General features: G+C 34.2%; 1 protein-coding gene across 1 annotated transcript in view; it reads left to right on the forward strand.

Moving 5' to 3' along the window:
- The window catches only part of PSMD14 (proteasome 26S subunit, non-ATPase 14), a 99374-nt gene that overhangs the window by 42038 nt on the left and 32950 nt on the right, over positions 1-24386 (forward strand). Inside the window, exons 4-7 of the mRNA XM_045479998.1 lie at positions 13248-13319; positions 13537-13656; positions 16776-16846; positions 17838-17988. Coding sequence (XP_045335954.1) covers positions 13248-13319; positions 13537-13656; positions 16776-16846; positions 17838-17988 — 414 coding nt within the window. The remainder of the gene's footprint in view (positions 1-13247; positions 13320-13536; positions 13657-16775; positions 16847-17837; positions 17989-24386) is intronic.

Here is a 24386-nt window from a genome sequence, read left to right on the forward strand (position 1 = left end):
CCTATTGCCAATTAACACCTCCTATAACAGGTTGCCTCAGCTAGTCATTGAAGCTCAGGCAGTAGAAATAGTTTACATGCAGCTTGTTTTTCACACTAGTTGTTTAATACTCACAAAATTAAAGTATTAAAAGGTTGTTTCTTACCTTGCTAGATAGGAGATAAACAATACCATCGTGGTTATTTGTAGGTGTTTGAATTTGCCTCTTGTGGTCAGTTGGTTTTTTTAAGGATGTTTTAATTGCAGAAACTGAAGGTCGTTCATCAAATTTTTAAATATTTGACAGAATTTGTTAAATTTCAGTTATATTGGATACTATAAATTAAAAAATATTTTCTGTCAACTATTCAGTATATGTTTAGGTTTTATTTTGTTTTTCAAATGTAGTCACCTGTATTTGTTAATAAAATTTGTTTTCTCTTTCTTGAAAAATACATATTTTAACACACTTTTAAAAATAATTCTGTGATGCAGGACCAAATATACACCTTTAAACAACCATTGTAAAAATAAAGCCTGTGTGATATTTTAACCCTAGAACAACTTTTAAACAAATTTTGAAATGTTTTATGTCGTTTCCCAAAATAACTTTATATTTTTAGATAGTTTTAGAACGTTGCAGTTCAGTGATACTATTTATTTTACATATCTTTTAAGTGACACTTTGGTTCATGTTTAATCAGCAGGTATTTTAATAACATAATAAAATTGGCTAAATAATTGATACCAGTTCACACTAAGAGAAAGGTGGAGTAATATAACTAATAGTGTTAACAAATTTGTTAAAAGGCCTGAGTAGGTAACACTTTGAGGCGTTAGTTTTATCCTGTTATAATGGCAAATGCCTTTTTTTTTAACACTTAGTCAACAAGGGCTGCCCAAGTAAAAGTCACAGCTTTTTATGCTGGATCAGATTTTAACCTTCTAAATGGGGGTGGGGTGTGGGGAACCATGTCTCATTTAAATGAACCACATTTAAAATTTGTGGATCTAGAAGTTAATTTTTGTTTTACTGAATGTGGCAGATGAAAACTTACTGTACAGAGGTTAGTTTAATGCCTTTGTGGAGTCCATCATAGGTATTATAACACTGGTTGGGTAGATTTTCATGGTATGTATAAAGGCGCTGTTTGTGCGTATGGCTCACCTATTTTCTCTGATTTTATACTCTTAGATTAAAGGTATAGATTTTCTCTCCTTTTAAAATAAACTTAGTTTTGAAGAGTCAGACTTATGTAAGTGATTTTAAAGTTGCCTGTAGGAATTGAATATTGAGGAGTTGTGTAGCAAATTTAACTATTGCATTTCAATTTCTTGTTTATCCTAGGGGTATATTTTCGTTATGTGTCTTATACAGCAATATATAACTAAATCATATTTCACTTTTTAAATTGTAACATTAATTTAAATTTTTAACAATAGACTATAAAGCTGCAGAACATTTAGTTTTTTTTTTCTTTTTTTAAAGTAAACTCTACCCCCAATATGGGGCTTGAACTCAAGACCCTGAGATCAGGAGTCACATGCTCTACCACAGACTGAGCCAGCCAAGGGCCCCATAGATGTTTCTTATTTTACTTACCTGTTATCAATGATACATGTGTTTCTATTTTGTAGTGGCATTGTGTGACATACAGACCAGTTTTCTTTAGTTTTTTATTTTAGTTTTTCTTTTGCTTAATACCACGTTAGTAATACCAGTGCCTTCAGTTATTCTATTGCTTTTAAAGAACCTTGAAATTTAAGTTACATTATGTTCAATCTCCAAAAAAATGACCTTCTGTACTTGTTTATCGTGGTAGTAGAATCATTATAAGATCAGCAGAGAACTTGAATAGTTCACACACTTTATAAGCTGATTATTTTAGAGCTATGCTGTTTGATTAAGCACCAGAAAGAAAACATTTTCTCTATTACTTATTTTTTATAGTAGTAATAGCCAAGTTTAAAAATTCAAAAAATATTCGGGTTCAGGTTTTCATTTGCTTTAATCATTGTATAATTTTTCACTTTGGTTTACCCAGCATTTAGCTTAGTTTCTTAAATATAGTAAGTTCTCAAAAAGTGAAAGATGATTGAAGTAATTCCAATTCTGTGCATTTATTCAGATTTTTTTCATCCTACAAGTGGGACATGGATGATTTGTTGTGATCACCACATGTCCATTTTAGTTGAATGTAAACAGAGGCTAAAAATAGTTAACTTAAGCCTAACTTAAAACAATTTGTATCAATTTCTACTTGTGAAATCCTTTGTTTCATTAAAGTCACAGGATTGCATATGTGAGATGTGAGGGCAGGGCTAGTTAAAGGGACTTGGAAACGTCAGTGGATAAGGGAAAAAACCATTATGTCTGTGTTTGCTGGATAGTGCCTCACAGTCCTAGGATTCTCATTACTACCTCATTACCCTGATCACTCCTGCTCTATACATTTCCCCTTCTTGAAGTCTCTGACTCATACATTTTGTTTTTCTTAAGTTATTTGAAATACAGCTATACCTTGATATCTTTGCCTAGGGTATAGCCATCTAGCACCTGAAGTATTTTGAGATCTCATCATAGGGAACTTTTTAAAAAATTTTTATTCAAGTTAATTAACAGACTGTGTTATTAGTTTCAGGTGTACAATATAATGATTCAACAATTCTTTACATTTCTCAGTAGTCATCAAAATAAGTGTAGTCTTGGGGACAACTGGGTGACTCAGTCAGTTAAGTGTCTGATTCCTGGTTTTGGCTCAGGTCATGATCTCACAGTTTGTGAGTGTGAGCCCTGCATCGGGCTCTGTGCTGACAGCGTGGAGCCTGCTTGGGATTCTGTCTCCCTTTCTTTCTGCCCTCCCCCCCCCCCCCTTGCTCGCTCTCCATCTCTCTCTCAAAATAAATAAAAATAAACTAAAAAAAAAGTAAGTGTATTCTTCATCCCCATTATCTATTTCACCCATCCCCCAATCCACCTCCCCTCTGGCAACCACCAGTTTGTTCTCTGTATTTAAGAGTCTCCTCTCTCTCTCTCTCTCTCTCTCTCTCTCTCTCAAAATAAATAAGCTTTATGAAAAAAGGGGAGAGCCCTGGGTGGCTTAGTTGGTCAAGCATCCGACTTTTGATTTCAGCTCAGGTCATGATCTTATGGTTCATGGGATTGAGGCCCATGTTGGGCTTTGCACTGGCAGCGCGGAGCCTGCTTGGGATTCTCTTTCTCTCAAAATAAATAAACTTTGCTAAAAAAAAAAAAAAAAATAGTTTAAAAAGTAAAAAGTCTTTTTTGTCTGTTTTTCTTTGTCCAGTTGTTTTGTTTCCTAAATTCCACATGAGTGAAATTGTATGGTATTTGTCTTTCAGAGAAAGGGATATTCAACAATATTCTTTAATTATTGGTTATTTTTTTTCTAGATTTATTTGTTATTAAAAGAAGCGTCATGAACATTCTGGTTCATGCAAACATCTCAGCTTATTTACTTAAATAATTTCTAGGAGTGCAAAAGTAGGGTCAAAAAGTTTGTGCAGTTGTAAAGCTCTTGATACACAGATTTTCTGATGGATTATACCAGTTTACATTCTCACCAACAGTGCTCAGAGTATTTCTTTTATAATACCATCTCCACAATTGGGTATTATAAAGCTCATGTGATAGAAAACAACAACATCTTAATGTGTTAATTGGTATTTCTTAATTAAAGAAGGTCAGCTAGTGAGGTTGAACATTTTCATATTTATTCCATCATGTATTTATGTAATTACTTGCTTTATATTCTTTGCCCATGTTTCCATTACAGTTTTCGTATTTTGTTTGTTAATTTATATATTGACTTTTTGTCATAAATGGGGCAACTATTTTTTCAGATTTTTTCTTTTTAGAAAAAATTTTAGATTATGTTGTCAGTTTTATATTTTATATGTGCAAATTAGAATGTGTTTCCTCACCCAGATCAGATATTCATGTATAAACACACACACACACACACACACACACACACACACACAAATACCCATATATATATGTATATAAAACTCTTCACACTCCTCTTCTGCCAGCCTCTGGCAATCACCATTACATTTTCTGTCTTTTTGATTTTACTACTCTAAGTACCTCATCATATAAGTGGAATTATACTTTGTTTTTTTGTGATTGGCATATTTCCCTTTGCATGATGTTCACTTCATTCATATTTTAGTATATTGCACAATTTCCTGCCTTTTTAAGGCTGAATAATATTCTATTGTATGTATATACCACATTTTGCTTATCTTTTATTATTTTTAATGTTTATTTATTTATTTATTTTGAAAGAGAGAGAGTGTGAGCAGGGGAGGGGCAGCGAGAGGGGTTGGGGGGGAGAATCCCAAGCAGGATCCACACTCAGAGTGGAGCCCGACATGGGGCTTGATCCCACGACCGTGAGATCATGACCTGAGCCGAAATGCAAATCGGATGCTTAAGCAGTGGTGCCCCCATTTTGCTTATCTTTTAATCTCTTGATGGATATTTGGGTTGTTTCCACATTTTAGCTATTGTAAATAATGTTGCTGTGAACATTGGTATACAAATATTTCTTTGAGAACCTGCCTCCAATGTTTTTGGGTGTATATCCAGAAATGGAATTGCTAGATCTTATAGTATTCTATTTTTAATTATTTGAGGAACTGTCATAACTGTTTTCCATAGTGACTTTACTATTTTACATTCCTGTCAGCAGTGCACAAAGGTTCGAATTGTTGTTTCTGGGTTTTTTCTTTTCTTCTCTCCCTTTCTTTCTTTCTTTCTTTCTTATGATAGTAGCCATCCTAATGGGTATAAGATGGTATCTCATTATAGTTTTGATTTGCATTTCCCTTATGATTAGTGATGTCGAGCATCTTTTCATGTGCTTATTGGCCATTCATATATCTTCTTTGGATGAATGTCTGTTCAAGTTGTTTGCCCACTTATGAATCAGGGTTTTTTGTTGATGAGTTTTAGGAGTTCTCATATAATCTAGATATTGAACTGCGGTATTTTCTCCCATTCTGTAGGTTGTCTTTTTACACTGTTGATAGTATCTTGTGATGCACAAATTTTTAAATTTTGCATGAAGTCCATTTATCTGTTTTTTCTTTTACCTGTGCCTTTGGTGTCATATCCAAGAAATCATTGCCAAATCAACATTGTGAAGCTTTTGTCCTTTGTTTTCTTCTCTCATTGTTAGATCTTATATTAGGTCCTTGATCCATTTTGAGTTAAAACTTTTAAGGTGTTAGGTAAAGTTCCAGTTTCATTCATTTGAATGTGGATATTCAGTTTTCCTAGCACCATTTGTTGAAAACACTGTCCTTTCCCATTGAATTGTCTTAGCACCCTTGTTAAAAATTATTTGACCATATATGTAAGGGTTTATTTCTGGGCTCTCTCGGCTCCTCATTGGTCTGTATGTCTATTTTTTGTGCCAGTACCACACTTTTGATTACTGTAGCTTTGTAATAAGTTTTGCAGTCACAAAGTTTGAGTCCTTCAGAAGGTTTTGTTGTTTTTCAAGATTGACTTGGCTAGTTACCATCCCTTGAGATTCCATATGAATTTTAGGTTGGGTTTTCTATTTCTGCAACAGTCACCATTGGAATTTTGATAGAGATTACATTGAATCTGTAGATTGCTTTGGATAGTCTTGACATTTTAATATTAAGTCTTTAGATCATGGGCTGTGTTTCCCATTTCACATTATTTATTTATGTTCTTTAATTTCTTGCAACAGTGTTTTATAGGTTTCTTCGTAAACTCTTTGATGTCCTTGGTTGATTGCTAAGTATTTTATTCTTTTTGATGTTACTGTAAATGGAATTGCTTTTAGAATTTCTTGTTGCGTTTTGTTTTGTGTTTTAAGTAGGCTCCACACCCAATGTGGGGCTTTAACTCAACCCCAAGATCAAGAGTCCCATGCTCTATTGACTGAGCCCGCCAGGCATCCTGCTTTTAGAATTTCTTTTTCAGATTGTTCATTGTTCATGATAAAAATCAATGCAACTGATTTTTGTGTGTTGACTGTAGCCTGCTATTTTGTGAATTCATTTATTAGTTCTAATAGTTTTTCATGTGTGTGTGTAATTGTTAGCATTTTCTACATGTAAGAGCATCTTATCTCCAAACAGGGACAATTTTACTTCTTCCTTTCTAGTTTAGATGCCTGTTATTTCTTGCCTAATTTCTTTGGCTAGAACTTCCAGTGCCATGTTGAATAAGTGGTGAAAATAGGCATTCTTGTCTTGTTCCTGATTTTAAAGGAAACACTTTTTGTCTTTTGCCTTGGAGTACTGTGTTCACTGTGGGCTTTCAGATACGGCTTTTATCATGTTGAGGTAGTTTCCTTCTATTCCTTGTTTGTTCAGTGTTTTTATTATGAAACGATGTTGAATTTTGTTAGATGCTTTTTCTTCATCAATTGAAATGATTGTGTGGGCTTTTTTCCCCATTATTCTGTTCATGTGGTGTATTACATTGGTCAGTTTTCATTTGTTGAACAATCCTAGTAAATCCCACTTGGTCATGTGTAGAATAATCCTTTACATATACAGCTAAGTTTTGTTCGCTAGTATTTTGTAGAGGAGTTTTTACCAGTGTTTGTAAGAAATATTGGTCTGTAGGTTTTTGGTTTTGGTTTTGTTTTTTTATAGTTTATTTCGAGAGAGAGCACGAATGAGGGAGTGGGAAAGAGGCAGAGAGAGGCAGGGAGAGAGAGAATTCCAAGCAGACTCTGGGCTGTCAGTGCAGAGCCTGATGTGCAGCTCCATCCCATGAACCGTGAGATCACGATCTGAGCTAAAATCGAGAGCCTGGTGCTCAATTGACTGACCCATCCAGAAGCCCCTGTAGTTTTCTTGTAGTGTCTTTGGCTTTGGTAGCAGGTAATGCTGACCTCATAGAATGAATTAGGAAGATCCCTTCACCAATATTTTTATCCAGATTTTATAATTTGATTTTTTTAATGTAAATTATCTGGGTGGTGATGTAATGTGATATGGAGAAATAAATTTAGTTCTAAGTGTTTTCAGTAGTGGGATGCTCAGTCGGTTAATTGTCTGACTTTTGGTTTTGGCTCAGGTTATGATCTCATGGATCATAGGTTCAAGCCCTGCATCAGGTTCTGTGATGCTGGTACAGAGCCCGCTTGGGATTCTCTCTCTCTCTCTCTCTCTCTCTCTCTCTCTCCCTCCCTCCCTCCCTCCCTCCCTGTCTTCCTCTCTCTCCCCCCCCCCGCCCCACCCCTGCTCGCTCTCAAAATAAACTTTAAAAAAAATGTTTTCAACATTAAATAATTAAAAAGTAAAATACAATATGTTCAATTCTGTGGCGATAATTTTGTAATCTAACTGGAGCAATATAACACCAGACATAGATAACGTAAATTTATTAATACCACTGAAAAAGTTACGACAATTGGCTTCAAAATCAGCTTTACAGCCAAATATTTAATAGTGAACTCTTCCAAAATTTTAAGACATAGACAATTTAGGATATACAATTGATCCTTGAACAGTATGGGTTTGAACTTACACAGGTCCACTTACATACACAGAGTTTTTCCAATAAATACAGTACAATAGTGTAAATATATTTTCTCAATAACCTTTTCTCTATTATAAGAGTAAAGTATATAGTCCATATAACATACAAGATATGGGTTAATTAATTGTTTATATTATCAATAAGGCTTCTGGTCAACAGTGGGATATTAAGTTTGGGGGGGGGAGTAAAAAAATTTTACGTGGATTTTTGAGTGCATGGGAAATCGGTACCCTTAAACCCCCTATGTTCAAGGGTCAACTGTATTAATATTACCAGAACACAGAAAGTAGGAAAGTGTAAAATTTCACAAGTATTTTATAAATCTAACATAATGATATCAAAAGCTGACAAATTTAACAGAAAAAAAGAAAATTCCCAGGTCACATGGGTGGCTCAGTTAAGCATCCAACTCTTGATTTCAGCTCAGGTCATAGTCTCATGGTTTGTGGTGTCGAGCCCCATCTCTGGCTCCATGCTGTCAGTAGAGCCTGGTTGGGATCTCCCTCTCCCTGCCCCTCCCCTGCTCACTCTTCCTCTCTCAAAATAAAGAAATAAACTTTAAAAAAATAGAAGGAAAATGCCCAACAGGTCTCTAGTCTCACTTATAAACAGGGAAACAAAAACAAACAAACAAACAAAAAAATGTAAATCACGTCAACCGTTTATCCCAGGAGTAGAAAGTTGATTTAATACTGGGAAATCTATTACTGTAGTGCATTGCTGGGCAAAGGCAAGCCAGGTAAAACATAGTGGCCATTATGGCTGTGTTTACAAAAAGAAATACAGATATGTCACTGACTAACAAATCTTTCCAGTCCTTTGTTTCGTTTTAATTTTTATTTGTAAGTAGTATATCCATGAATTTCCAATTTAAACGTTATGAGAGGCTTTTGACAAGGGACTTTAATTCATTTTTATTTTTTCATAGCCAGTATATTTGATCTTATATTTACTGTTTTTATTTTGTTCCCTTCTTGGTTCCCTACTGTTTTGCTTTATTTTATTGTCAGTGTTGTATCTGCTTTTCTTCCTCCAGTGATTTTATAAGGTGTACATTCAGTTTTAATGTTTATTGTGGTTATTTTAAGGTTGTTCAGAAGACTTTTTAATCCATATTTCTTTTTTTTTTTTTTTCAACATTTATTTATTTTTTTGGGGGGACAGAGAGAGACAGAGCATGAACGGGGGAGGGGCAGAGAGAGAGGGAGACACAGAATCGGAAACAGGCTCCAGGCTCCGAGCCATCAGCCCAGAGCCTGACGCGGGGCTCGAACTCACGGACCGCGAGATCGTGACCTGGCTGAAGTCGGACGCTTAACCGACTGCTCCACCCAGGCGCCCCTTAATCCATATTTCTTTAGTAGTCAAAATCACTTAAACAGATTCCTTTTTCTTTTTCCCCTCATATATGTGAAACAGAGAATTTTGTACATTTCATTTCTTTCCACTGCCCTGTATAGTTACTTGGACAGTATCTGTGGTTTGGAACCTGTTTTTTGTTTTTGTTTTTGTTTTTACGTCTATATGTATTTTTAACTACTCTCAGTAATCTTAACAGATTTTTTTAATGTAATGGCTTTTCCATTTTTAAGGTTTTAATTTTAATTTGTGGTGCCTCAAGTGGATGATTTATTCAAGAAATTCTTTGAAGAAGGATACATGGAATTATATTTTCCGAGTCTTTGTGTATTTAGTAACATATTTGTGGGTCTAAAGACATTTTTAAAATATAAAATTTCTGACTCACATTGTTTTTCTATTAAAACTTGGGAACTTCCTTTCATTGTTTTCTGCTACTTAATGTTGCAGAGCAATAGCCAAAGTCAACCTGAGTTGCATTTTTTCATAAGGTTAGTTTTTCTACCTTCATGTTTTTAGATATTTTGCTTTTATCCTTGTAGTTAAGATTTACCTAAGACTTTTCAAGGTATAGTAGTTTCTTCGCTGATTATTGCCTGACATTTAGTGATCTAAAAGTTGAAATTTTTTTTTTTTTTTTCATTCAGGAAAATTTTTCAGCCTTACTGTTACTTATTGATCTTTTCTATTTCTTGTTTTATCCTCAGGAACAACCGTATTTCTTAGCTTACAGCTCCTTTGTCCTCTCTTATCATTATATTTCTTGTAGTTTTCATCTCTTACTTTTTATTTTACATTCTGAGCTATCTTTTTTGTGTTCTGTATCAGTGAGTTAAACTTGTCATGTTTATTTTTACCCTTGTTTCCTCCAGTGCAATTTTAGTTCTTAATTATTTTTCACCTTTTCATCTTGGATGTCCTTGAACTTTCTATTTCAAAGTTAGGAAAGCTTCTTGTATTCTACTGATGCCAAATTTTCTAAAATTTTGTTTAGGAGTCCTATTTTTAGATGTCTTTCCTCTCTTTGAATAGCGAGGATGCTATTCCTTGGGAGTGTTTGCTAAAAGACAATGTAGGTATATTGTCCATAGCCCCACATTTTTCTTAACTTGGGTCATCTTTGATCTACCGTTGTACAGGTCCTTATACAAATCTCTTAGCTCAGTTTCCAGGGTCTTGAATTGGGTTTTCTTCTTTGCCTGATTGTACATTCTTCTGGACAGGTGAGCATGTGGGAAAATGATAGCCTCAGATATTCACAGCTGCCGGAGATCCTTAACAGCTGTCCCATAGACAGTATATTCCATGGGTTACTCTTTTTTTTTTTTAAGAATGCAGTTCAGGGGTGCCTAGCTTGCTCAGTGGGAAGAGCATATAACTCTTGATCTTGACTCTTGATCTCAGGATGGTGAGTTCAAGCTCTATGTTGGGTGTAGAGATTACTTTAAAAAAAAAAAAAAAAGCAGTTCACCACTACTTCTTTTCTACTTCTTGCCAAGTTTTTTTTTTTCTAAGAAATTTAGTCACTGACTAGATCAAGAAACAGAATAGTAGCGGAGTGAGAAGAGTAACAGGAAATAATCACTGACTACTGTCTCAAAAAATAGCTCCCATCCAGTAGAGAAAAAGCTGCATGGTTTTCTGTTAGTATGTTTCTGAACCAGAAGAAAACAGTGAAAGAGGAGGTAATGGTCTTTATATCTACTTGCTTATGGCTGTGCTCTTTCAGAGAGTAATTAGTGGGTATTTTTCATTTCTGTTGCATTGGCTTGCAGTACCTTAGTTTATTTATTCATTCATTTTTTCAACCAGTACTTACTAAGTTCTTATGATGTGCTAGGCTCTCTGCTGTGTACTGGTTATATAAATGTTAAACAAATTAAAGTTGGTTTTTTAATTGATAGCAGGGGTAGTTTCTGGGTTTTGTCAATAATATATTTTGGTGATGGTGTGATGTTTTATTTCCCTGTTCCTTTTTTTCTTAATCATCTCTGGCAAGTTAAGAAGGACTGTATTAAAAGGAAAAAAAAAAAAAAAGTGGTGCCTGGGTGTCTCAGTCCGTTAAGTGCCTGACTCTTGATTTTTGGCTCAGGTCGTGATCTCACTATTTGTGGGATTCAGCCCCATATCCACCTCTGGGCTGACAGCGGACAGCGTGGAGCTTGCTTGGGATTCTCTCTCCCTCCTCTCTGCCTTTCCCCTGCTCACACCTGTGTCTCCCACATCAGATAAATAAATGAATAAACAAACAAACAAACAAACATTAAACAGAAAAACTGCAGCCTAGATACCAGTTTAAATTCTTTTTCTCCATATGAAATTTTAAGTTGCTCTGGATTCAGGAAATAATTTCTATGAATACAATTTTGATGAATACTTCCCTAAGACCTCTCATCATGGCTAACTTACTACTGTTCTCACTTTTTTTTCTTAAACTTTCTTTACTTTCTTAGATGAATAAATCATATCAACAAAATTATCATGTTTTATATGATGATCTCAACAAATGCTTTGGCATGACAGCACTTCAGCTTAAGAGTTTTCATTCTGAAAGAGACTCCTATCTATTTGAAAGGCAAGCAGTAAACCTGCATTAGGTGATAATAGATGAATTCGTTTTGGGTTTTAAGTTTATTTTCTGGCATCTATTATTAAAAATAAGGTTTAAAAAATGTTTTTTAACGTTTATTTATTTTTGAGACAGAGAGAGACAGAGCATGAATGGGGGAGGGTCAGAGAGAGAGAGGGAGACAAAGAATCCGAAACAGGCTCCAGGCTCTGAGCTGTCAGCACAGAGCCTGACGTGGGGCTTGAACTCATGAACCGCGAGATCATGACCTGAGCCGAAGTCGGACGCCTAACCAACTGAGCCACCCAGGCGCCCCAAAAATAAGATTTTTAATAATTTTATTATTAAAACAGTTAAGTGTCTGACTCTTGATTTCAGCTCAGATCATGATCTCATTGTGAGTTGAGCCCCGAGTGGCTCCTCACTGACTGGGCTCCTCACTGACTGCGTGGTACCTGTTTGGGATTCTCTCTCTCCCTCCCTCTCCCTCTCCCTCTCCCTCTCCCTCTCTCTCTCTCTCTCTCTGCCCCTCCTCCGCTCGCATGCACACACATGCACATGAGGTCTCTCTTTCAAATAAATACTTTAAATAAAATTAGAGGCATTTGATTTTTCTCACCCCTTTCTACATAAATAAACAAATAATTTTTGTATGTGGTTTTTATACTTAGAGAAAATATACATAGAACTTTATGCTTCCGGCAAATATTATGAGCTTTTAAACAAAACCAAAAAATAAAAATTGAAAAATCAGAGCATTTAGCAAATAGACAAGAAGCACAAAATACACATAGACCTACAAGTCTGAAATGTAACAAGTGAAGTAATTGTTTAATTTTAGTAAGTAAACCCATAAAAGCAAAATAGAATATTGATTTATAATTGGATAGCTAACATGTTTGTTTTACAATTTGTAATAGAGTTATCGTCAAGGAAAGGAAACTTTAAGCAACACAGAACCTGACAATTATAGGACACATCTCATTTTAATTTCTCCAAGTGCCAGTTTTAAAAAACAATAAAGCTTTCTGTGTGCAGAAATACATGTATAAGATTGTAGTCATCTTGAGGGTAATGACCCTATATAAATTACCTTATGTCTCCGAATGTTAGAGTCAAAAGAGGCTTGTTGTTTTGATGAAGAAGACACAATCCTTAGGGAGAGCATAATGTGTCCCTTAACCTGTGGTAAGATTAATGGTAACATTTGTTTTAAAGATAGTAGTCCCGATTTAAAAGTATTTTCATATTAGCTACAGCAGTCTCAACCAGTTTGTTCACACCTGGTGCACTTGTGTTAAATTTGTTGTATTGGGGAGGGGAATAACTTCATCAGGTGGAGTGCATAGTACGTTGTTCACAGCTCTTTCACCTAGGGATTAGAAATCTTCTGTCCCCTATCCCCAACTACATCTACGTATCTGCAGAGATCCCATAGCCCCAAATGTACATGCTGTCTGTAGCTGAAAATCAGTCTCAGATTGTGGTAAGAAACATGGCTAATTGGTGCATGGTAGTCATTTTGTAGCAGAGGTAGATAAGCATTGCTGGAAGATTTAAGCTTTATGTCCATTGGACACTTGCCTGAGTACTAAGTTTGTTTTATTTTGCCAGCAGGTTTGATATTTGCAAAGTTGTTTTGATTATTTGTGTTGTACCCGACTAAAAGGATACTTGACATATTTTCCCAAAACTCTTAAAAACAATCAAGTTTATATAACATGTAACTAATTTTAAACTCATAAACTGTGTGTTTATAATAATTGATGTGCTTATTTCTAGGGGCCACCCACAGATGCTCCTGCAGTGGACACAGCAGAGCAAGTATATATTTCTTCCCTTGCACTGTTAAAAGTAAGTTTTGAAAGTTACTTGCTTTAGAGAGCTTTATTGCTTTCACTCTCTGTCTTTTAGTTGGGAATATTTGTTAATGTTAATCCTCAAACGGAAGCTGTTGTTCTAGGTACATCTAAGAGTGTTTTTATTTCTACTGAAGCAAAATTAGGCTGTTAAAAAAATAAAAAGGACCAAAGATTTTAAAGCTTCGTATCTACCTATGTTCTCTTTACAGATGTTAAAGCATGGTCGTGCTGGAGTTCCAATGGAAGTTATGGGTCTTATGCTTGGAGAATTTGTTGATGATTACACCGTCAGAGTGATTGATGTGTTTGCTATGCCACAGTCAGGAACAGTGAGTACTTTTTATGGTTGCCTGCTGTAAGTAAATGTGTTTCTTTTCTCTTTCATTTTCCTATGCAGAATCACTTTCATCATATTATATTTTCTCTTCCTGATAGGAAAAATCCATCATAAGATTAATGATAGAAATATCTAGATTGTATTGAATTAAATCATTCATCTTTTGAATGCATCATGAATTCCCTGTAGGTCCACAAACTGAAGGATGATAGCATTAAATCCCTTTACTCATACTTTCAGCTTTAACTAGCATAGCATCCTAGATTTATGTTAATTGCTAAAATAGTAGGGTATTAATTGAACACTTCAGCAGATTTTAGAGACTCTCTTAGACTTAATTCAGATACATTATCTAGTCCTCATGTTTTGTTCCTATTGTTTTGAAATATGGTCCCTTTTTTTTATAGATGGTGATAAATGACTCTTAAGCTTTTCCTATTCAAAATGTTAAATTTAATGAAACGAAAAAACTATGGCAAACTTTAGTTCTTTTGCCCAGGTATGGTAATTTCTTTATAGAGGAAGCATATACGACATACAAACTTTGGAAGTCATCTACTTTATCTTTTTAGAATACATTGTATTATTCTCTCTGGAAGCTTTTTATTTTGTTTTGGTATTTTATGTAATGCATTGGATTTGTGTGGCCAAAAAACAGTAACTCTTCTACCTTTCGTACAAAAAACTGTACACATATCCTTCTCATCTGTTTGCCTGGAAAAATATAACATGTATATTTTTCTGATGGATTTTTTCCCCTAATATTCAACATTTCTCTTACCGAGCTTTGTAAAATATCTGGATTAAAGAGATTGTTGTCATACAGCTGTTTGCTCTATTTGAGACTCATAACTGTAAGTATTCTTCAACAAAGTAGATAATAGAGAAAACCAAGTTCTATTTTTAAATAGTGTAATATATACATTTTATAGACGGTTTAGAGTAGTTATTACAGATTGTAGTGTGTTTGTAAATGATGCAAAATATAGAAAAATACACAAATTCTTCTCCAAATAGACAAGTTTGTTGAGGTAAATTAATTTAGATCTGATTTTGTCCACCTGGCTATCCCTTGTCTTTATTTTGTACAATTGGATATAGAGAGATATGCTGCATGTTAACTAAAAATTTAGATTTATGTCTTAGGCTGTTGTTACTTGTATTTATCTTTTCATGTCAGAATTTGAAAAGCATAACAAAATTAACTAGTATTTCTGTTATATGTGGTCTTTATCAATTATAATAAAGAGTTCTTAAGTTTTAATATCATTTCCTTCTAAATGTTTGTTTGACAGTTTGAAATAGAAGATTTTGATCTTTGTGTTCATTCTATGTAGTAGATTACAAAGGTTTTCTTCTGGCCCAAGAGTTAACAAACTTTCTGTAAAAACATGTTTCTGTCTCCTACTCTTATGATTTTTTTTTTTTTTAATTTTTAAACCCCCTTTAAAAATGTTCAAAACAAAACAACTACAACAACAACAAAAACACCTATAGGCAACCTATGCCTATAGGCATACCCCTGTTCTTTTTTTTAATTTTTTTTTTTTTCAACGTTTATTTATTTTTGGGACAGAGAGAGACAGAGCATGAACGGGGGAGGGGCAGAGAGAGAGGGAGACACAGAATCGGAAACAGGCTCCAGGCTCTGAGCCATCAGCCCAGAGCCCGACGCGGGGCTCGAACTCACGGACCGCGAGATCGTGACCTGGCTGAAGTCGGACGCTCAACCGACTGCGCCACCCAGGCGCCCCAACCCCTGTTCTTGAGGATGCTTTCTCTATTAAGATTCAAAATATCGGGGCGCCTGGGTGGCTCAGTCGGTTGGGTGTCCGATTTCGGCTCAAGTCATGATCTCGCAGTCCGTGAGTTCGAGCCCTGCGTCGGGCTCTGTGCTGACAACTCAGAGCTTGGAGCCTGTTTCGGATTCTGTGTCTCCCACTCTCTCTGTGACCCTCCCCCGTTCATGCTGTCTCTCTCTGTCTCAAAAATAAATAAACGTTAAAAAAATTAAAAAAAAAAAAGATTCAAAATATCATTTGTTTTGGTGGGAAGGAAGTGCTTAAATATTAACTGCTTTATTGAGATAGATTAAATTCCTGATGTTAGAAGAAAACCTTGTAGGAGTTATAATGGCAGTGATCTATCACTGGAGAATTGACATGATTGCCTTTAATTCTTCCATGTTCTAAAAATCTTTTGAACTAGCAAGACCATGCAGCATTTAAAAGACTTGGTTTTAGATCTCTAATGAAGAATTATTTGTGATTGCTTTTATATTTGAGATGATATTCAAAAGTATATATTTGCCTCCAAGCACTTAATCTACCAAGTAGTTCTTACTGAAGCACTCACTCAGCTTCCTCCTCTCCCAGCCCACCCTGCAAAACAAACAAAAACAACTCTGGGAAATTCATAAACTGTTATCCTTCTTCAGAGTATTTATATTGCTGAGGAACAAAAAGTCTTTAGGTTATTGATTATTATAATAGCTGAATAGTTGTAGAACTTTGGATGGGATGGAAGGGATATAATGCTAATCAGGTATCAGAGATGGCATTTGGAACTATGCTTGCCAAGATAGGTCTAGCCAAAAATAGTTGGTTCAGTCATTTGGTATTTCTGGTGTGTGTGTGTGTGTGTGTGTGTGTGTGTGTGTGCGCGCGCGCGCGCGCGTGCGTGCATAGCCATGGCCATAAACTCTTAAAGGATCCCCAAAACTTAACTCATTAGCTAACAGCAGTTTGGTAAATGGCAATTTTAGAAGCTTTATTAAAGCATGGCTGATAATTGAATGACATAAATGGGAATCAATTATGAGTATCCAAGCCTATAAAATTATTTTGGCATCCCAAAATAATATACATAGGGGTTTTGGGGTTTTTGTTTTTTTGGTTTTTTTTTTTTTTTTTGTTCATTTAGATTGTTAAAAAAAAAAAAAAGTTTCTGGGTATTTATTCACAGTTCTAAAAGCTAGGGGTTTTGGGGTTTTTGTTTTTTTGGTTTTTTTTTTTTTTTGTTGTTCATTTAGATTGTTAAAAAAAAAAAAAAGTTTCTGGGTATTTATTCACAGTTCTAAAAGCTAGTTATTTTTCTTTTTGTCTAACCCAGGGTGTCAGTGTGGAGGCAGTTGATCCAGTGTTCCAAGCCAAAATGTTAGATATGTTGAAGCAGACAGGAAGGTAAGTATTCTAACCAATTTTATAAAGGAATAATGGGAAGTAGTTTTAGAAATGTGTTTCAAAAATCTGGATGTTTATGACTATCATACCTGGAAAAAAAAAAAAGCCATGTACTTAATGTAAATTATCACTGTCAGTCCTGTGTACTACCTATCTAGTATCTCTTTCTTCTAGAATCAGAGAAATTTGCCAATGAGAAAACTGCCTCATGTTAAAATTTTCAACCATCACATAGTAAGCTTGGTCTGCAGCTTCCCTGTTCAGCATATGGAGTTACTGTCTGGTCATTTATAATTGAAAGAGCTTGTATGTTCCATATATTGGAGAGTTGGGACTAAATAAGATTCTGGCTATTTAATTATATTAGGCATATGATTTTTAAAGACAGAGAAAGTAGAATTTAGATATTTTTCAAGTTTTTCCCCAGATTAAATCTCTCAATAGTTGTCATTCTCTTGCTCAAATTCTTCTACTGTGGAAGAAACTTCAAAATTAATGTTAGCAAAAGGCTCAGCAGCTGAGCAGAACAGTGCAAATTGGTTTTTGACTGAGTTCCTAGTTCTACTGCTGGTTTAATTGATATTTAATCCTTTCACAACAGTGGATCCTGGTGTCCATTGTTAACAATGTACTCTGCCTGGAAAATCCTATTCCCAGAGCTAAGGAGTTAAAGAGTAGATATTTACTTGAATGCTGAAAGGGTAAAAACTGGCTCAGAGAAAGTGTGGTAACAAGGTGAAAAACTGAAAGCCGTATCTACCACTGCTAATGTGCATCTCTTAATGATAGCACTCCTTTGTCATGCTTATTCATTTCCATGTTTTCTGGATAATATGGTGTATGATTTCAATGTTTCTAATGGTGCTTTTTCACACCTGTGTGTTTTTCATCTCTTCTTCATTTATACCCTGTTAGTGTGTTGTTTCTTTTCATAGCATACATGTGTATTACTTGTTCTGTTCTGAACTGCTGAATGCCCTCTTTGTTTCAGGCCTGAGATGGTTGTTGGTTGGTATCACAGTCACCCTGGCTTTGGTTGTTGGCTTTCTGGTGTGGATATCAACACTCAGCAGAGCTTTGAAGCCTTGTCGGAGAGAGCTGTGGCAGTGGTTGTGGATCCCATTCAGAGTGTAAAAGGAAAGGTAGAGTAGATTCTATCTTTATTAGCACCTACTGCCACATTCTGTTTACAGATACATTAGATTAAAATTTCTTTTGTTTAGAGCAGGATTTGTACACACACAGGAAAAAAAAAAAAAAAAACCCTGACTGTGTATTTAAAAACACAAACAAAAAACTGTACAAGTCGAAAAATGTGTCTGGGTATAATTAGCAATATAACTATTTGGAGATTTGTTTCTACTTTAATCAGCTAAAATTGTCTAATCATAAATGTTTATTTTTAAATTTAATTTTATTTCATAGATTTAGGAACATTAAACCACATAAAAGCCTGCTATGCACATTTTATTATTATTTTAGTAAACATTGTTTTATCTTCCTTTATTTTAAAATGGCGAATTTGGGATTGGCACAACATTTTATGTCTCTAGTTAAAGACTCTCTGTTTTGCAGACATTGTATAGAACATATTCTGGAGTTGGATGTTCCAAATGTTTTAGACAATGAAAACTTGACCCAAAGACTTGGTATCAGCCATTCGCATTTTTGGAGTGAGGACGCAGATGAATGATTAAATATGCTAAATGATTCAGAAAAGAGATTAACTTGCAAAGCATATTGGGTTATAGTTGTTCTTTGTTGAAATCTTTTGTTCTTGTTTAGTTCTTTTTTTCCCCCACTTCGTTCTCTCTCTCTTTCTTTCTTTTTTTTATTTCTTTCTTTCTAGCCCCATATGCCATTTTCCTATTTCCTGCCTCATGACAGCAGGGAGCAGCTCTATTATCACCTTCACAGAGCTGTCTGCAAATGTGAGAGGCAATTCGATTTTGCTCAACCACAGGGAGAGTGGATTAGAAAAACTACAGAACATACAGAAATTGGCTAGGTGGTTACTGCTTTAAAATACTGCTGAGGTGTCTTGTTTGAGCATGTACTTCCATTGTAGTGTAGAATAATTGTTAAAATCACAATACATTTATGGACTCCTTTTTATGCAGCTTTTACAAATAATTTTTAGAGCACTTAAAAATAAATATTAGCTTGCTATCTATCAGACCTGGAATTTGCTAGTATTGCAGATTACATTTATATCTGCTCACCAGCTCAAACAAACTAAATATGGCTATTAAACGTGGAGTTTTTATCTGTTTTGAATTTGAAGTTGAACACTTTCTGACATCCTGTCATTATGACGAATAAAAATTGAGGTCTTCCCTAAATCATGATCCTATTAGATGTGATTTAGTTTTTCAGAGGTGGAAACTAGCCACAAAAACAATAATAATAGAAACCAATGTAGTAGATAATTCTAAGAGGATCACTTCTGATGCTTGCTGTATACCTGTATTTCAGTTTATTCTTTTTAAAACTATATTGTTACTTAACTAATACAGATAAAAGGAGTTAAATCCTTGAATTTTGTTAGTTTTATGAATTAAAATGCAGTATGATACTTCCTAAGTTTAATTCTCTGATACGGTACCTTTTTAATAACTCACAATTAACTCATTTAAGTAATAATTATTATTTTAGAAATGTAACAGTTATCCAGTTAAGTACCCCCACCTCAATATTTACAAAAGATAATTGAAGCTTAATTTTAAGTATAATTAGTGTTCTGTCTTGTTTATAGTATCTTGATGTCAGTTTTAGTTTCTAAACCTAGTTTAGATATTATATAACATTGATATTTGCATTGTTTATTTCTGATTAATCATAATTCATGTTAAAAGAATGACTTTCATTAAAACACTTGCATGACAGGACTGTTGTCGTATGGTAAATGTAGTTATTTTTTCAAAATAATATATCTAAAATTACTTTATAAAATCATATGTATCATTGTCAAGTTTTACATGTCATAAAAAATATTTTTGAAAAATAGAGTGTAAGTATCTGTCATCGATGATTCACATCACTTCTTGCACCCAACATAGATTCGTATAGTTAATATTACCTGAAATAAGGATCCAGTTCTTTCTCAATAGTGTAACTTCATCTGTAGGATGTCTGAGTTTGGTTATAATTTATGGTTCTTTTAGTGTCAAGACTTCTCAAAACTGTAAGCCAAACTTACGTATATAAACTTAAAAAAAAAAGAAGAGTAACATAGGATTGTCCCTCTCCCCTTCCCTGCATGTGATTTATCAAAGCTGTCAAAATATTTAGCAAAACAATGATTAGATCAAGAGTTAAAATGACAATCTATATATAAATTATTCACATTGAGTCTCTGTTCACTTAATACCTCTTTCCTGTATATTTTATATTTTCATTTTCATAAATCCCAATATTATCTGTTTTTGAGTGATGAGGTAATTACTAATTCTTTGTAGTCTCATTAATTCATAATATTTGATTTCCTTTTATAGTGACTTGACTGTATATTTGTGGAATTATTGCTGTGTGCCAGGTATTGTGGTGATAAATTTTCAACTTGTCTCATGTATTCTTTAGTAATTCTGGGGATACAGGCAGTATTATTACTCCATTTTATCAATGAAAAGGTAAAAAAAAAATTAGGGTCAAAGAGATTACTTTACCCAAAATCATAGCATTATTTTTTAATTTTTATTTTGTAATGTTTATTTTTGAGAGAGAGAGAGAGAGACAGAGTGCAAGTGGGGGGTGGGGGCAGAGAGAGAGAGAGAGAGAGAGAGAGAGAGAGAGAGGGAGGGAGATACAGAATCCAAAATAGCTGTCAGCACAGCTCTGAGCTGTTAGCACAGAGCCTAACGCAGGGCTCGAACTCACGAACTGTGAGTTCATGACCTGAGCTGAAGTCAGATACTTAACCAACTGAGCCACCCAGGCGCCCCCAAAATCATAGCATTATTAAGCAGCAGAACAAGAATACAAATCACGTCTATAAAATTTCAGAGCTCAAACTGTTTTAATGGCTCTTTAATATTAGACAGTTACGAACTATATAATTAGAGTAACACAGAATTGGAAAATGAGTACCAGAGGTCATTACCACACCCTTTCTTAACTTATTTGGATAGGTATCACTTCCCTCAGTGTAAGTCAGGGTAAGGGGCTACACATTTTGTCTAAGTTCTCAATAGTTCCCTATACTATTTATAGTAGTTATTATTTATTAATTGATTTTTCTTATACAGTATTCTGTTAATTAAAAAAAAAAAAGACAATTTAGACAGACCTGTTCCTGTCAGCTTTTGCGACATCCCTAGGGCCAAACATTGAGACCTACGTAAATAATAAAATACACTATATGATAAAGAATCCACAGTATTCTGTATATTATGTAATCCTGTAAATGTTTAAAAATGATACAGGTAGAAAATGTTAATAACATGCATAATTTAAATGGAGAGTAAGCTATAGAAATTACTGGTGAGTCTCACTCTAAACTTCTCAGTGAAATAGTTAAAAATCTGTTTTAGTTTATTTGTAAAATACGCATATTCAGATATTCTAAACTTCAGTTCTCAAGTAATAAAGTGACAGTCTCTTGCTTAAAGTTTTGTTGTCTTCAATATATATCCCACAACTGGACTTGATCCAGCAGCAAATTTCGAAGTTGTAACATGATTATACTGCGTCCTTAGGGCAAAAAGAATGATGACTGTACAAAATCATAAAACTACCATGCAACTATTACTTCTTTTGAGAACCTATTTCCTTATCACAATTCCTATCAGTAAAATGTTCAGATGTTACCTGCTGTTAACAATCTCCATGTTTTGTTTCCTATTTTGAAAACAGTAAAAGAGAAAAAAAAAAACCCTCATAACCCTTTAGTCCATATAAATATTCACACTGGCTGGGTTTTCTTGAGAAATTTCTGTTTACTCTGATCAGAAATCCTGTTTATCAGCAGGGATTTCTTAAGTACATCTGATGTGCCTGTGTGCTAATGATTCTAAAAAATGTCTTTTTGTGAAGATAAGTCATATACATTTAGTGTCACTAGTGAGCCAGATAACATTCTGCCAATTATATGCTTGATAACCCTATGTTGCATACTGGTAGAATACAAATTATACTGATACTGCTTTGTTTCTGTAACTAAGTATTAAGGTGGTTGCTAGAGAGAAATAATCCAGCAGATACTTATTTGGAACCTTGTATGTGCCAATATGCAATAAAGTAGTACTTGCATAGCAAACATAGTAAATGGAAATTAAATTAGAAAGAAATTGGTATGGCTGCACAAAGTAAATGAAGCTTGGACTGAGTCTTGATAGCACATTACTCAGAAAAGATAAGTTTGTACCTTCTGGAGGAGAATGTAGAAACAGTTCTATTCCAGATTGTATACCTAGCCTCTTTGTTCATGCTTTTTCACAGATACGTTAGAATGTAAAATGAACAGTTTTTGATGATGTTGTTTTTAGTCAGCATTTTATAAAAAAGATAGGACTTTGAAGAATAAATGCAAATATTGGAGGAAAGAATTAAGGAATGAACATAAGAGCTTACCTTTTATTTTCAAGAGATTTAGAAGGTTTTGTCTTTTTCAGGGTAAGGAGGGCAAATATTTTACTTATCCAGAAATTTTGTATTAGAAGTTTTAAGATGGTGGAGATTTTAAACTACTCAAAAATAGTTTTGTTTTAGCGTTTTCTTGTTATTGTCATAAAGGCAGGGCATAGAGTAATGAAGAGCATGGGCTTTGGGATCAGGCCTGCATTCGAATCCCATTTTTATTTCTTTATCTCCTCTCTGTAGTATGACTTTGAGCAAGTTGCCGAATCTAGAACTTCAGTTTTCTCATCTATAAAACAGGGGTTTTGGTACCCGTCTCATAGTATTATGAAATGATCTATGTAATGAGTAGGGTGTGCATGCCATACAGGAGATGTGCAGTAAGTGACATTATATTCTGAAGATTAAAATAATTGGTACTTTTTAAAGAGATTTACAACTAGCATATTTAAAAATATGGAATGTGAATATTTCTGACAGTCTTTTAAGAACAAGTCTATACATTAACTGACTTGCTCATTTTAAGAAGATGAAGGCAATGACTACAAAAGAAATGGAAACTTCCCCTGTATTTTGTATTTCTTAATTTAAGAATACTTAATCAGCTGATTCTTTTATTGAGCAGTTACTGTTTTTCTGACATATTTCTCTAGGACATTCTGATGAAGAGAAAAATAATTACATTAAAATTCTGGCCTTTGAAATGCAGTCAAACTTTTAAGTGATTAATGTATTGCACCCAAAATTGTTTTGTTCATCTGCCTACGTATTATCTTCCCTACAAGATTGGGGCCTCTTTCAATGGGGAAATGTTTTCATATCTGGGAATTTATGTAGTGTCTCGGAAAAAAAATCATTTTCTTCATAAATGTTTATAAAATAAAATCAAAGAATGAATGTGTCAGTGCTCAGCCAGCCATTACCAGTTTTGGCTTTTAGCATACAAAAAACTGGTTAATTTTATTAGGTTTAGTAATTTTTATGTTATTGGTTACAGAGTCAGTTATTAAATAAGTGAAATGTGAGATTGATAAGGTCAGTGAGCCAGTTCATAGATATTAGCCTTGATGAGTATGAACTTTGTGTAATGTAATTAGAGCTAGAGTTCATGTGTAACATGCTATTTGCCTTCTAAAGGTAGTGAAAGATACTCAGAATACCTGTTATTCATAAGTTTGTTTGTTTGTTTGTTTGTTTGATTTATCAGTATCCCATAAGGGTCAGTTTGGGCTGGATAGTCCTAATCTCAGATTGTATACACACACACACACACACACACACACACACACACACCTTCATCTAGTTTTCCAGATTGCAAGAGAAAAATAGAAAATAGGACACATAAAAATTCTATTTCTACTCCTAATATAGCTCTGTGAGCATACCCATCCAACTCTTGGAACAAGTTTAGTTACTATATTATCTTTTGTTTGCTTCCTGTTTTACACTCTTATTATCAATTTGAAGTTTATAAAATTCTCAGATTTAATTTGTGAGGCTACCTAAGAAATTATAGGTGCTAATGTGCCTACAGTATTCCCGATAGACAAGCTTAATAGTTTACAATATTTATTTAGCTGATATAATCAGAAATTGTCAGCTACGAATGTTAAAGCAATTTTATGTTTAAAATTCTAAGAAACATAAATCTTATATAGAACTAACAGTTCTTAGTATAGTTGTTTTAATTTATAGTTCCTGTATTAATAATGTAGTCTCTGACCTACTTTATTATTGTTTAGTACTTATTATGCATTTTGGGTGATATAAATCCACTTCAAATTAAGCTGTTTCAGTAAAGGTATAGGAGAACCTTTAAAACTCTTTCCATTATCTGTAAGAATATTATTTATTGACTTTTGATTCTTGAATACTTTTCTTCCCCCACTCTAAAGATCCTTGGTCGTTGATTTAACAGGTACTTCCTGATCACTACTGTGTCCCAGGCATACACTGGAGACATAGA

Source organism: Leopardus geoffroyi, chromosome C1, assembly GCF_018350155.1.
Source record: "Leopardus geoffroyi isolate Oge1 chromosome C1, O.geoffroyi_Oge1_pat1.0, whole genome shotgun sequence".
Lineage (NCBI taxonomy): Eukaryota > Metazoa > Chordata > Mammalia > Carnivora > Felidae > Leopardus > Leopardus geoffroyi.